Genomic DNA, 15,997 nt, shown 5'->3' with positions numbered 1-15,997 from the left:
GGCCAGATATCGGTCGGCCAGCCCGCTCGTTTCTGCCCCTACACGGGCAGATAAGCTGCCAAGTCGGTCCAAGGGACCCATATCGGCAGCTTCTATCAGCCCGTGTATGGGGGCCTTAAGATGCTATGGAGAGGGAGAGTAGGAGTTAGGGATTAATAACTTGAACGGGATCTAAAGGCAACCAATAAAAGTCAATTTCTCCACTTAAAAATAGGCCTTATATACTAATTAAAAAAACTTGATGGTCACTGGCTGAACTACAGTAAAACAATCAGCACTGTAGTGTTCTGGGTTTTTTCATGTGTAGCAAGTAGCACACTACTTCACTGCTATCTAGAACTCACAGTGCTAATAATTTCACTGTAGTAGTCCACCCAGATTTCGCCATGCAGTTTTTAATAGTGAGGGGAGACGAAGGGAAATTGAACTGCAGAAGAACATTTTCTTTAAAAAAAAAAATTGGTACTATTTTAGTGAAAGTATATTTTAAATAAACTTCTGAAGTGGGAGATCCAGAAAATTGTCTTGAATTTTTTGCCTTTATCACCCTTAATTAAATAGTAGTCCTTTGAGGCAATAACATCATTAGTGATTTTAGTTGACTCCCCTTCATCTCGTCCATTGCCAAGTTTGCACTGAAGAGTCCTTAAATCACTTTTTTCATTTTTCAAAATGCATTGTATCTAACAGGTACTTGACAAGGCTATTGAGACTGAGAAAGATATTGTGAAGTACGAGGTTTTGGCATCTGAGCTCTTGGAATGGATTGAGAGGACCATAGCCATAATCACCAACCAGAAATTTGCTAACTCACTGCTGGGTGTTCAGCAGCAACTCCAGGTCTTCACTACCTACTGTACCACTGAGAAGCCCTGCAAGTGAGTCATATCCTGTGAAACACTCTCATTGCTTTAATGTAAGGATAGGTAACTGACAAGATTAAAGTTTAAAGGGTCTTGCCAAAATCACCCCATAACATTATTTTTATCCAGCCTGGTGCTAGACCAGGCTGTAGAGATTGAATATAAACTGGCTTGCTTGTTTCAGGTTCCAGGAGAAAGGAAATTTGGAGGTTTTACTATTTAGCATTCAGAGCAAGATGAGGGAAGAGAAATGTAAGCTTTATGTCCCAAGTGAAGGCAAAAACATTTCTGACATCAACAAGGTAAGGCTAAAATGAGGCATGGGGAGAGTCACCCTCACCTACATTTACACTTATTGTCTCTGGACCTCTGAAAGCTCATTTATTTATTAAAGGAACATTAACACCATTTTTTTTTAAATACTCAATTCCTCCCCAAAATAGCTATAATGATAGGTAAGACTTACTTACCCTTGGATTTTTTTTAAAATCTTCAGCTTAAAATCATCTTGCCATTTTAACTAGTACTAATAAATATTGGCTTTCTAATGTATAGGTACTCACTCCCACAACCAACAGCCTTATACCAACCTACTTTTTTACCCATAATTCTTATTTCTAGATTGGCAAATGTACAGCAGGAACCTCAACTCCAGGGGAGCAAATTGTAAATGTGCCTTGGCTGCGCTTGCACAGAATTTCAAGAGTGACTTGTTCAGCATTTGTTATACAGTTGCTAGAATAAGTCTGTGTTTGAACTTGCACAGTTTTTGGAATACCAAAATGTACAGCCACCCTTGCTGTTTGCATTGATTTTAAGCCAAAATAATATTGCATAGATGCAAGCCTCAGTTCTATCAGTACCAAATTTTAATGCTAAGATATGCCCAGACACATTGGGGGATAAGTAAATTGCTAAATTGTAAAAATGTAAGCATGACAGATTCACAGAAGGCATCTTATAGTTGGATTTGTCGTAAAGCTGCCAAATTGTTGTATACGCGGTAAAAAACTGTCGTTATCGTGCTGTGAAAATGTTGTTTGTGTGCCAAAAATTTTCTTTATGCAGACTTAAGCCAAATTAACCTACCAACATTTTTCTTATGGCAGGGACATTTTGGTGTAAAAAAATGTCTTGGGCACGACTAATTATCAACAAGGTCGTACAAAATAGCCAGGCCCACTTTTTAATTACGATTTTTGAAAATTGACGGTAGAGGTGGAAAAATGAAGGTAAATTGGTCTGTGAATAAGTCATCACACAACATTTTTATACAACATTTTTACGACATTTTCCTTTACCGACATTTTTGTGGATTCCCCCCCATAGTGTTACCACAATATATTGTAGGCTTGGGCATGTCTGGAGAAGGCAGAACATGAGCGGGAAGTGGCTTTGCGTAATGAACTCATCCGTCAGGAGAAGTTGGAGCTGCTTTCCCAACGCTTTGATCAGAAGGCTGCCATGAGGGAGGCATGGCTAAGTGAGAACCAGCGCCTTGTTTCCCAGGTACTGTAAACAAAATCTGCTTTTCCAAAAGACTAAATACCGTAGATCCATGCAACTCTTATATCTAGTACTGATGCCTTCTCTAAACTACTCACCTTGGATTTATAATAATACATTTTTCATGGGGAACTTGTCAGTATCGCCTAATCTTGGATGTGCCGGTATCACTTCAAGCTACACAATTCTTAAGTGATCTTAAGGACTCCTCTTTATAATATTAATAATAATAATACATGTAGCATTCACACGTGCAAGACTTTAGCTGAGAACATATTAAGGCTCATTTACAAAATGCAGAGCCGGCGTAAAGTGCAGATTGTGCCCCCATGTAAAGGAAGGACAATGTTGGCAATGCCTGTTGATGGCGGCTTTCTAATGAACAGATGATCTGACCAAGGCTCAATGAACATGGGTCCAAATGGCTTTAAAATCTTGAACCACAGATTCAGCAGTAGGGGCTTCAACCTCTACAAAAGTGAAGGAAATGTTAAGAAAAATTGTGAAGCTTCTCGCTAGGTAAGAAAGTTACAGATTTCAGTTGCAGTTATGAGCGGATATGTTAGAAAAGACATCAGACTCAATGTAGGGACACGCAAGCCATGAAGTGCTGGTCCTGTCGCAGTCAGTGCAGAAATACTGCCCAGGATGCAAGTTTAAAATGAATGCAATTTTACTCCCCTTAATGTGTTTGCTGGAGCCATAGTAAATGAGGCCCTTTGTGTGTAAGAACAAACAGTGCAGTGCATTGCAGGAAATAGACACCAGAGGGCAGAAATGCTCCGTTAAGAAGAACTTTTATAAAGCATAAAGGAGATCTAAAGCCTGAATAAAGTAGGGCAGAAATGTTGTTGGCAAGTTTAAAGTCCTGAATCATTGCTGCAATTAAGATGCTGAAACTTTAGGCAGGTGCGTCAATTACGCTATATAAAATATGGCATTTTTAACCATATTCATTTTTAGGGTTTAGTTTTCCTTTGAGCTGTACTGTTTTTACTTCATGGAAATTACTCACAGTGGCATAGATTATCTGAAAAAAAAAATTCAGGATACATCAATGCCATCTTGTATTTAATGCATGGTGTTTAAAATGAACTGCTTATTTATATTTGATCCCTCTCAAGGGACTAAAAGTAATTGAACAATTGGCAAGTTGTTCTACTGCCAGGTGTGGACAGTTCCCTTGTTATTCAATGATTAAAGGTGGCTATATAAGGGCAGATTTAAGCTGCCAATTCGGGTCCTTCAGACTGATTCAGCAACTTATCTGCCAGTGTATGGGACCCTCCAACAGCACTCCCCGACTATAATCTGCCCAAAAATCTGGTAGATGTTGATTGGGCAAGCTTGATTTTCCTATTTAATTCAGGACCACATCCGCTTATTTATGCAGTCCTTGCTCCTCTCGCCTTCATTGTAATGTGATTGTTTGGCCCTAAATTATATTGCCCAATTTGTATTTGGAAACTGTTGCAATTGAAGCAGGACATCATTAGGCTGAGAAAACAAAACAAGTAAAATTAGGAGTGGCCAAACCAACAGTTTGGTTCATTATTAAAAAGAGGAAATGCACTAGCGGACTCAGTTTTTTCGATTTCTAAACTCCAATTTCCTCCCACACTCCAAAACACAGGTTAATTGGCACAACAGACCCTGCTGTGTGTGAAAGTCATAGTAATCTTAAATTGTAAACTTCATTGGGGCAGGAACTGATGTGAAGAATAAATAATCTATTTAAAGGAGAACTAAACCCCCTATAGGGGGCTGTTTGCCATAGGAGTGTTGCATAAAGTGAAAGTCTACTGGGTATATTTTGCCTTACCTATTTTGAAAATGAAATGATTTGTTGTTTGCCACTCCCTCCAGCATTCTAACAAATATTTGAATTTTTCACTAATAAATGGAAAAAAAAAAGAATTGCAAATATTTGACATAGTACACAGGTTGGTAGATTATGTAAAAGTTCAACTTTACGTCTCATCATTCACAGGATAACTTTGGTTATGATCTCCCTGCTGTGGAGGCTGCAATGAAGAAACATGAGGCAATTGAAGCTGACATTTCCTCCTATGAAGAAAGAATACAGGTAGTGGCTGATCTGGCTCAAGAGTTGGAGGCGGAGGGATATTATGATATCTGCAGGATTTCTGCCCAAAAGGACAACATATTACGTCAGTGGAACCTTCTTAAGGACATGCTGAGCTCCCGAAGGGCGAGGCTGGAGCAGAACTTGTCCTTGCAGAAAATATTCCAGGAAATGGTCTATATGATCGACTGGATGGATGAAATGCAGGTAACACAAGTTAATGTGTACTGGTTATAAGGAGCAATAAATGACTTGAGAACAGGAGAGAGTTTTCTCAGCTTTTAGTATTTGCAACATGCATTTGTTAAACATACCCTGAACAGAAGATGCACAACTCTCAGAAACTGTTTCTCATATACTACAACTAAAGAGAGGTTGCACTGCTCCTTGTAACTGTGACACATACAGGGCATTGCTACAAATGAGAGACAGAACAGACATCAGCAAGCCATATACCCATGACTGAAAAACTTTGGGCGCCCCTTGCCATATTATATATTTTATTATACAATTTTGTAAGTTAGAAGTAGTAAACAACTACTGCAGGAAGTGGTGTTAAAACATATTTGCAAATGATAATTTTATTTTACAAACTTTAAACATAGACACAAAAATACTAATGGTGGCATGTGCAAAAATGTGGACACCATTCTACTGCTCCAAAGATTAACACTGTTTTGCATGGTCCTTGACCCTAATTACCTCATTAGGCCCTAATAGCCTTTAGGGGCTGTTACAAGTTGACACGTTGAGATTATAAAATCTCTGACATCTCAAACTTTGGGCTGTCACTCAACAAACATGGGTCCCTCTAAGCAGCTGAGTGATCTTAAAATGAACCAAACTGATGCTTACTAAGCAGGGGAAGGCTACAAAAAGACTGAAAAACACTTTCAGCTCACAATTTCCAATGTCTGTAATGTCATCTAGAAATGGTAGTTATTGGTAACTGTGGAAGTCAAGGCAAGATCTTGAAGAACATAAAGACAGAACTGCTCAGATCAGAAAGACAAAAACAAATCTTATATGACATCAAAGGAGCTGCTGGGAGGTTTACAGGACTGTTGTTGCACAGTTCCAATGTGTAGCTTTGCTTGCACAGAAATGCTTTGCATGGAAGCTTTACATGCAGTCTCATCACAAATGTCAGTGTCCAGCACATACAAAACAGCATCTAGACACACCAGAGGCCTTTTGGAAACAAGTGCTGTGAAGTAAAAATGTAACAAAAAAAAGAGCAGCATTTGATGGAAAAAACACATTGCCATCTGTTAAAAATGTGGGTGGTTTCATTATGCTTTGGGGTTGGGTGGCAGCCAGTGGTACAGGAAACACTGTAGGTGTAGAGGGAAGAATGGATTCCACTAAATATCTGAATGCCAATGTGAAACAGTCAACCAAGAGACTGAAGCTGAAAAGAGGGATGGCTCCTACAAAGGCAATGATACTAAAACATACCCCAAAAACCAACATGAGCTACTTGAAAAAAGGCAAGCTGTAGTTTTGGAATGGCCCTCAGTCCCGTGACGTAAACATCTTTGGACATGCAAGATGGCCCAAGAAGATTTTGAAATTAGTAAAGATCTGTAAGGCAGAGTCCGAAAGACTCGTAGCTGGATACAAAAGGCATTTACATGCTGTGATCTGTATCCAAATTTTGCACATGCCACAGTTCTCATTAATTGTGTCACATCACCTGCTACAGGAGAGAGAGCCTTCATGGCCTTATTTACAGCTTAGTAATTATGGCATATACACTGCCCCAGGAGAAAGCTCACAGCAACTATGAAATAAACACTGAACGATATCTGAATATCTCCTAGGTGGAGCAAAATTCTTTGGGAATGATAAGCATTTTCATATTTTCCAGGTCCCTTTATCTTCCAAAGACTTTGGAAAACATTTGTTGGAAGTGGAAGACCTGCTGCAGAAACACTGTTTACTGGAGGCTGATATTGCTGCTCAAACTGAGAGGGTTAATTCTCTGAACCAAGCTGCCCTAAAGTTCACTCAGATGACTGGTAGGTATTTTGTTTAATTCTTGTCCTTGCCTCTAGTGAAAATCTGTAAAACTGGTTGGCACTATTTGTTGTAAGGCACCGGTCACACAGAGCCTTTTCTCCGCCTGCAGTTTTCAGTCAGCCAAAGAAAAGCTGATCCGCTCTAATATGCATTACATTACCCTGTAGCTTCTGCTTGGATGTCGCTAAACAGAGCAGAAGTGGAGATGGACCTGAAAACACAAAAGCAGGCACGTTGGACAGTATATGCTCCATGTAGCTGCACACAGGCAGAATCTGAGATAGTCAGTGCAGCTACAGGGCGATGTGTATTAGAGTGGAATTGCTTTTCTACAAATGACTAAAAACCACAGCCAAACAGAAGTGGAGAAAATGCCTTGTGTGACCAGGGCGTAAAACTATTGGATACAAAGCCTTATTTACAAAGGCAGTGTAATGTTTAAAGTGCAAAATGCGGATGCAATATGCCATGGCTTTTTACCAACAATACTATTTTTTTTTCCTGAATTTCGGTGTATTTGTGTCTACTGCTTCTTGTGTAATGTACCAATACAAAAGCAAAATTAGCATCCATTTTGGTTAATTGCACTTAATTGGTGCAAGTCTTTACCCTGTCTTGTTGTTGGAATAGCAGTGCTTTCTGTGTGCAGCTTTAGTAATGGTATTAGCACTGGATTGATTTAGCACTAGTCACTTGCACCTACTGGTGCATCCTGCAAAGGGAACCCTGGATTTTCTGACAAGTACAGGCTGCAACTAAGCCCTGGGTTCTCTTGCATTAATATGTACTTTCTTGCCTAATTTATCAGAAGAGTCTGAAGGTGTGCGTTAGCACTTGACCTAATTATTGACATGTCAATGTGTTCTTGATTTTGCTTTCACACTAGCACATTGCACTTGCGTTCATAAATGAGGCTTTAGTAGTACAAATGCAGGTGACCACAAAAGTTACTGACAGAAGTCCCTTTGCCAGATAAATTTTACTGTGCCATTTTAGAGTCTCACAAATAATAATAATACTCTGTTACAGCCTGCACTACACGTGCTTTACATCTAGAAATATTTTGCCTGGCATTGGAGCTAGAAAAATTTAATTGCATTTATTATCTATAGACTACCAGCCCTGCGACCCTCAAGTAATCTGCAACCGTGTGGAACATGTTAGGAGTTGCTTAGAGGGTCTGCGCCAGCTAGCTGAGAAGCGTCGTGGGGAATTGGAGGAGTCACGCCGCCTCTGGTGTTTTCTGCAGGAAGTGGAGGAGGCTGAAGGCTGGATTCGTGAAAAAGAACAAATCTTGTCTGCACCACAGAGCTATGGAAAGGATCTAAGTAGTGTTCTTCGTCTCCTCAGTAAACATAAGATCTTGGTAGGGGAACTAAGAGGCAGGCATGCCATGTTACAACAGACCCTCCAGAAGGGAGAGCAGGTGAGCTTGTCCACATAACTCCAGATAAGCTTGTACGTCAGTGCTGTCCGACTAATGTGGTACTGAGGGCCAGAATTTTTCTGGCCTACATGGTGGAGGGCCGATAATGAAAGCCAGTTTTGACCACTCCATTTTTAAAGAGCACCCATTTCAAACCACACCCATGTTATCACAAGAGCTTTTAAGACCATAACCACATGAACGTTTATTATGCCATATTAATGCATACACTTAAATCCATATGCCTCCCCTGTGGATAGCACAGCAACTCCTAGCACATAATTATACACCTTACCGCTGGAGGCTGTAAAATGTGATACATTATAAATTCCTTCATTAACATTGTTTTTATAGTGTTATGCAATTACATTCAGTTATCCAACAAAAGCTGTATTTAAAAACAGATTTTCTTTTAAGCACTGGGATCATAGTAACAACTGACTTATGTTGCATACTTCAACTGGTGCATTTGGATTTTAGGAGTAACCCATTGCAAGTAGCATCCAGTGTACAGCTGTGAGAACTGTTTAAAGTGTGGGCTTAGGTGTCTAGTCATAGACCTGAAACTAAGGAGAATTGAAAACTGTGACATTATCAGTACATTAGGAGGCAGACAGATTAATTAAGTGAAATTCCCATGACTAAGGGGCAGATTCATCAAAGTATGAGTTAGAATACCGAAATGGGTAAAATTTGGATTAGATACGATAATTTCTGATGATCAGAAATGTCACAAAAATGCTTACGAAAAAATCGCAATAGTCATGATATCGTATTCGCGATTCAAGAGTCATAAAATTTTCATATCCAAACGATCATAAACGGCGGGAAAACCTTTCTGTGCATGCAATACGACATTAAAACAACAGCAGATTCACTTTTTAAACAAGATTTATTATAGCAATTGTTACTTAACCTTAGTTAGTCTTCAAAGCTTCATCACAAACATTTTCTGCTGTTCATATGAAGATCCCCTCCCTACTACATCGATAGAATAAAGGGGGGACTGAGAAATAAACCTGTTACATTAGTGCTCATTGGCTAATGGAGGTATAAACAGGACACCTACTTTGTAGAGTTTAATTCTAAATTAACTGACTTGTAAACATGTAGTTATCATAATATGTGGCAATCAGTGCAAACACATGTTTTTCATTTCTGTATGCTGGGCCTTAAGGTGGCCATACACTGTAAGATCTACCTGATCTATCGGGCTAATTCAGTCGTTTGGCCCTAGGGCCAAATGATCTGATTAAAACGGTGGGTATAGGTGCTGACCAGCTGATGTGGTCCCCGATCCTAGGATAAAATCAAACCTGCCAGATCGAGATCGTTTTACGGCCAGATGTTGGTCGGGGAGGCCCATTCTTTGTGCCTATATACAGCCAGATAGCTGCTGTATCAGTCTAAAGGACTGAGATCGGCAGCTAAAATCGGCTACCGTTAGACATATTGATGCAGGAAATCATGTCATTGCTGAAACTGTATGTTGACATTAGACTTCATACTTGTTTGTTTCTAAGGTGCTTGCCAAGAGACGAAAAGGCATGTCTGGGCTTCGTCAGCGAATGGAGCAGGTGAGACTTAAGTGGGAAAACCTACAGAAGGCCTGTGATAATCATCAGCAAAAGCTTCAGGAAGCCTCCAGCTTCTACCAGTTCAGTGCTGACACAATGGAGCTAGCAGGTTGGCTGCAGGATACTTACCGCTTAGTCTCCAGTGATGACTTTGGTCATGATGAGTATTCAACCCAATCCTTGGTAAAGAAACACAGAGCAGAAACTGTGGAAATAGAGAAACACAAAGTTGCTGTGTTGGGTCTGAGACAACAACTGTCAGAACTGGGTGCAGAGTACAGGGATCAAGTTGATGTGCAGATTACTATTGTGGAGGTGGAGCAGCTCTATGGAGAAGTGGTGGAAGTGTCTGCCCTCAGGAGCCAATGGCTTCAAGATGCCTTGGATGTTTATAAAATGTTTGGTGAGGTAAACTCCTGTGAGGTCTGGATTGATGAGAAGGAACAGTGGTTGATGAAGATGGAAATTCCTCAGCGACTTGAGGAGGTGGAAGTTGTTCAGCACAGGTAGGAATAAATCGTACATGTTATATCATTCCCATTTTTGATGTATGAACAAAAAAGCAGCATTGTTATAATACTATGTATTGACATTGAGAATGATTACCTCTCCAGTGGTTGTAATGTTGCACTAAGTAATATTTTACATGTAAATGAACAAAAGAACAGAGGAAAATTTGATACAACAAATAATGTAACAAAGTAAAAAGAGAACAAAACAAAATATAATGAAGTCTCTGGTTAAATTTGAGGATTTTAAATCAGGAATTGCCCTTTGCTGCTGTAGTGGAGAAAGAAAAGGATATAGGAAGGTGCTTACAAACAGCAGCGGAGACTGCAGAAATGTTTGTAAATATTGCATCATGTAGACAAAAAAAGAAACAAGGGGGTAATGTGAAACATGGAGAGCAGAATCTGTGTGAGAAGTGTGTATTATCAGCCTTGCATAGGTTGCTCCATAGAGTAATAGCAGATGCCCCTTGTACATAAATACTTCCTTAATGGAAACGGAGGGCTATAGAGTAGCCAATAAAAATGATGTATAAGCAAAGTGACTGTAGTGGAAAGTGGCTTTATTAATACCTCCTTTTTAATTCTCTTTCTGTTTAGGTTTGAGAGCCTGGACCAGGAAATGAACAGCCTAATGGGGCGTGTGTTGGATGTTAATCAGATTGTACAGCAGCTTCTTGAGGGTGGTCACCCCAGTTCTTCTGAGGTTCGTGCTTGCCAGGACCACCTAAACAGCAGGTATGCCCAGGCATGCTGTAATTGTTCACTTAAAGCACACAGCACATAATCTTTTCATTATTATTGTTCCGTGTATCTTCCACCATGCACAGTAGGGAGGAGCATCAATGTGTATGGTTTTGGCCTCCACCTAGCACTAGTCCCAGTCAGGCAAATGATCGACAATTAAAGGTTAAAATTTTAGTTGGCTAGTAATTCCCAGTACTTTTCTATAATAAACTCTACTGTGGGGAGCACAGTGGCTCACTGAATAGCACTTCTGTGTTGGGGCATTGGGATCATGAGGGTGAATAAAACTTAGCTACTATCTGCAGGAAGATTGTATGTTCCCCCCATAACTGCATGGGTTTCCTCTGGGTATGCTAGTTCCCTTCCACTCTTTAAAAACATACACACAGTTTAATTGGCTCATGATTAAATTGACTTTATTGTGTGTAAATGTGATAGGAACCTTAGACTTGTAAACTCCATTCACATCAGTTGTTGCCCCAGTGAAGTATAATCTCTGCAGGGTCGGACTGGGGGTGAAGGGCCAACCGGGGCCAAAAAGAGCTTACAATATACAAATAATAATTCAAAAGCCATAAAAGATAGTGAAAGACTAATTACAGTGTTGCTTTAAACATTTATCTATATAAAGCATAGTTGATTTAAAGGTTAACTTTGACACTTTAATATCATTTTGATACCATTATTTATTTACATTGTGCCTGATATTCCTACTTTAGGAATATAGGTATGGGATCTATTATTTTAAAACCAGTTATCCAGAAAGCTCCAAATTTCCAAATTACCGGGTGACCATCTCCCATCGAATCAAATTTGATGAAATAATTCAAACCATATTTCCTTTCCCTCTGTAATAATAAAACAGTATCTTATGCTTGATCCTTGAACTAAGATTCAGTTATGCCTTATTGGAGGCAAACAATTTTATAAGTTTATTTAATGTTTAAATATTATTTTTTAGTAGACTGAAGGTAAGGAGATTTAAATTACAAAAAGACCCCTTATCCAGAAAACCCCAGGTCCCGAGCATTCTGGATAATTGCTTCTATACCTGTATAACACAGAAGAGCAAAATGATTAGTAAGGCACTGCAAGCAGGAAATCTGAACAGTAACCAAGAGCAACTGACAGGAAAGGTAGATAAAAAGCAAATAAAAACATATTGGATCATTTAATTTTTGTTGTTGTTTGTTTTACCTCCTCCCACATGCTTGGCTCTCAGGGTCTCTCTTACAAATGCGCTTGCACCTTGCCCTGCTCTGTGCAAAATGGACTTAGTATGGAGGGCAAAGACCTGCACAACCTCCATTAATGCAATGTTCATCGGCACTATATTAATGAAGGGTGTGCTTGGCAAGGCAAGTAGGCATCCTATGTCCTGTTCCCTGCCCACCCCCTAATTTGCATCATTGTGATGTGCAAATAGGTGCAGTGTTCTAAAGATCCTTGTCCTTAAATCACCTGCCATATGTCAGGCAATAAGGGCAGTGCTGCCTTGTACCCTCTGGCACTACACTCACTCTTCATCTTGCACTGGATTTTATATCAAGCCTAAAGTGTAGAGTGCATGATTGCTCTGGATGAAGGTAAGATTTTGCACCCTGTAGTTCTCTGCCACTTGTCTCCAGCTATATCAAAATGCGGCCCGTTTTGTATAGAAAGTATTCTGATTTTTTATTTTGCATCATAGTATTCAATCTCTAAATCTGTTTGAACAGGTGGAATAGAATTGTGGAGTTGGTGGAACAAAGGAAAGAACAATTGAGCTCTGTTCTCCGTCTGCAGAATTATTTCCTGGAGTGTAATGAAGTGAAATCCCAGATTCGGGAAAAAAGAAGAACTATGGAGACTCCACAGTGTGGAAGTGGTGAGCTAGGCGGCGTATTGTCCCTTCAGAGGAAACTTTCGAGTATGGAGGCCGCTTTGTTGGCTCTGGAACCTAAACTTGTTCAGCTTCAGCAAGATGCCGAAATTCTTGCCACCAGTCATCCTTCTCAAGCAATGGAGGTACTTGTGCATTTTGAGGAAATCAGTGGAGAATGGGATGCCTTAAAGAGGACCCTCCAAGGATGTGAGGACTCCCTTACAGTTGCCAACAAGCTCCAACAGTTCATTCAGGACTTAGACAACTTCCTGACCTGGTTAGTTAAAACACAGACTGCTGTGGCTGCTGAAGAACTTCCATCAAATTTAGCAGAAGCTGAGAGACTACTAGGACTTCATGGCTCCCTTAAAGAAGAGATCAGTCGGTATGAGGAAGAATACAACAAAATTCAGGCAGTCAATGATCTTTTAAGCCTGGAAGAGGCAGACCTTCCATATCTATCACTGCAGCAATGGCTACAGAAGCTGGAGGTGGGATGGAACAAGCTGCTGCAGATGTGGGAGAACCGAAGGGAGGTTCTTGTGCAGGCACACATTTTCCATCTTTTTCTAAGAGATTTTAAACAAGCTGAAGCCTGTCTAAACACCCAGGTGAGGTATTTCACTATTATCAGGGCATTTAAAGTAAAAACCATGTTTGCTCAATTTCCCTTTTACCCTCACAATCCTATTTCATTTTTTAAAACAGGCATTTATGTATCTTATTATGTTGCAGCCAGCCATACTGTCTTATTCCCCTATTTCCCACAACCTACCTAGTTATGCCCTCCAACTTTGTAATTTTTCCCTGTCTTGTTATGACTCCTTGTGTTTGGGGGGGGGGGGGGGTAAAAACCTGTGTCTGACACGTGGTGACAGGTGGTGGTCGCCTTTCTGCCCCATGTTTGTCACTCAAGGCATTTAATATAATCAGGAATGTTAATGGGGCATTTTAGCTTCACTGACTGCCAGCCAAAACACCTGTGTTCCATAAACTTAATGGAAACTACCTAATACTGCTAGTACAGGTATGGGATTCCTTATCTGGAAACCCCTTATCCAAAATTGTTATAAATAATTTTCTTGATCCCAACTAAGATATTAGTAGAAATTTAATTTAAGGCAAAACAATCCTAATGGGTTTATTTAATGTTTAAAGGATTTTTTGGTAGATTTAAGGTGTAGAGATCCAAATTACAGAAAGACCCCTTATCCAGAAAACCCCTGAGCATCCTGGATAACAAGTCCCATACCTGTACAGGTTATCAAAATTCTCTAATGTGCAAATTCAGTCTGTACTCAATTTACATCAATAAGTAGCATGAGTGGCTTCAATCATTCCTCTGTCAGCTAAATTACTGTTAAAAAACTGCCCGTATGCAATTATCTTTAGACTTTCTGAATCGGCTTGTACAGTTAAGGCAATACATACACTTGTACATAATGGTACAGTGACTATAATATTCCCACATACTTATACATTATACAGTACAGTGAGTAGCAATGCATCCTGACACCCCACACCCTACCTCACCCTTCCAAAAACCAGGTTACCTAAAGGGTGGAGTAGGTTTTATCACCGTACACCATCTGTACTGCTAAAAATTCAGTGCATCTATGTAGCACCTAGTGGTAGATATAAACACCCAGCAGGGGAACTAGGAGGAAAGTTAAGTTATATACCCAGGAAGATGAGAATTGCAGTAGCTGTCTGAAAGGACTTGCGTGATGCTGTGCTGGCTGTTTCTGCATATGCACGATTACTGCCCACACACATACATTTATTATTTTGGGAAAAAAAATAATTATTTGCATTATTTCAATTTACACAGTGTAATATAGTGTTAAAAACTACACCATAAAAATCATGACAGTATGCCTTTCACCAGAGTGTTAGAGGTGAGAGGAGCGAAGTACAAGGACCCAGTGCTTTTAAAGCAGAGGGAAAGCCTAATAAAGTGTTAATCTTAAATTACAGGCATATATTCAGTTCTCTTAATAGTGCCCTTAAGTCTCCCAATATTTCGCCTGTTCAGATGATCAGAAGCCTCATAGGAAAAAAAAACGCTGAGCTCTGTAAACAAAATTCCCACAAAGCCTTGCTCCTGCACATGCCCATTTTGTAAGACTATGAGGAAGCTTCATGCTGTATAGTGGAGATCATTCCTGGGGGGGGGAGCAGGAGAGGGGAGAGAGCTGCCCTTGCACCCACTTTAGACCCGAGCTAAAGTATGACGGCAAAGGATCTTTTTTTGCTTGTGTATTGGATATCCAGGGATGTACAAATACAACCCCATATAAGTAAATTTGATCAAAATTAAGGACAGTGGATTTGATATTCCATTTTTAGAGCCTCTTTTCAGGCAGTTGCTTGTATAACCTGTGAACTAAAAGATTGGGTATTATATAGGTCAGTATAAAAAAAAATCTATTGGTTGTCATTGACTAAAATTAACATGAAACATGAAATTAACATGTTCCAGCAAAGGCAGTAATGTTAACCAGCAGAAGAACTGGAAAACCGCTCTCTCTGCCATTGTCCTTTAAAGGAGAAGGAAAGGTGGAATGCCTGGGGGGTGCCAAAATATTTGGCTCCCCCCCCCCCCAGTGATTACGATTCTGTTTTCCCAGGTCTAGTGCGTGCAACAGTAAAGTGAAAAAGCCAACTTTTTTGTTTATTATCTTTTTCTGACTCCTTCATAATAAAATGGATTAATGTTATAAAACATATAACACTGCTCCCTACAAGAGAAGTTGTATTTTTTTAAACCGATATGTCTTCAGAAAACAAAAGTGTTGCCTTTTGTTAAAACAAAAAGAAAATCATTTATTAGGCACCTGCTGTAATCAAAATTGCTTACTTTTTACAGAGAAAAAAACAACTAACTTACTTTCCATTACTTATCCATTGCTCCACCCTGAACATTATACATGGACAGTATAGTAACTCCAGAGAGATTACTGTACTGCACATGAACACAGCTTTTATCAATACTTGGGATATCTGGGAACAGTTTCTAGTATTTTTTTTGGGGGGGGGGGGTTTGGCAAAAAAGCTAAATATTCTTGATGCAGTACAGTATATACTCAGAAATGAATCTCACAGATCAGATTGAATGACCTACTTTTTATACTAGTGCTGTCCAATTTGTGTGGTGCCTAGGGCCAGAATTTCTCTAGCATACATAGTGGAGGGCTAATGGAAGCCAGTTTTGACTACTCCCTTTTTTTTTTTTTAAAACCGTACCCACTTCAAACCACACCCATGTTATCACAATGGTGGTAGCGCAGTAAAAACCCAAATGCTTGGTCCTCACTGCGGGGATATCAACCATCATTCATTTTTGAAAGAATTATATTATATCATATTAAGACACACCCTTACATCCATATGCCTC

General features: G+C 39.7%; 1 protein-coding gene across 1 annotated transcript in view; it reads left to right on the top strand.

Annotated features, from left to right (window-relative positions):
- The window catches only part of sptbn4 (spectrin, beta, non-erythrocytic 4), a 73,141-nt gene that overhangs the window by 14,921 nt on the left and 42,223 nt on the right, over nt 1-15,997 (top strand). The window contains exons 9-17 of the mRNA XM_002938815.5: nt 691-878; nt 1,048-1,165; nt 2,214-2,372; nt 4,360-4,662; nt 6,326-6,476; nt 7,590-7,903; nt 9,427-9,986; nt 10,590-10,727; nt 12,455-13,211. Of these exons, the coding sequence (XP_002938861.2) occupies nt 691-878; nt 1,048-1,165; nt 2,214-2,372; nt 4,360-4,662; nt 6,326-6,476; nt 7,590-7,903; nt 9,427-9,986; nt 10,590-10,727; nt 12,455-13,211 (2,688 nt within the window). The remainder of the gene's footprint in view (nt 1-690; nt 879-1,047; nt 1,166-2,213; nt 2,373-4,359; nt 4,663-6,325; nt 6,477-7,589; nt 7,904-9,426; nt 9,987-10,589; nt 10,728-12,454; nt 13,212-15,997) is intronic.

Source organism: Xenopus tropicalis, chromosome 8, assembly GCF_000004195.4.
Source record: "Xenopus tropicalis strain Nigerian chromosome 8, UCB_Xtro_10.0, whole genome shotgun sequence".
NCBI lineage: Eukaryota > Metazoa > Chordata > Amphibia > Anura > Pipidae > Xenopus > Xenopus tropicalis.
This window is presented reverse-complemented; position numbering and strand designations above follow the sequence as displayed.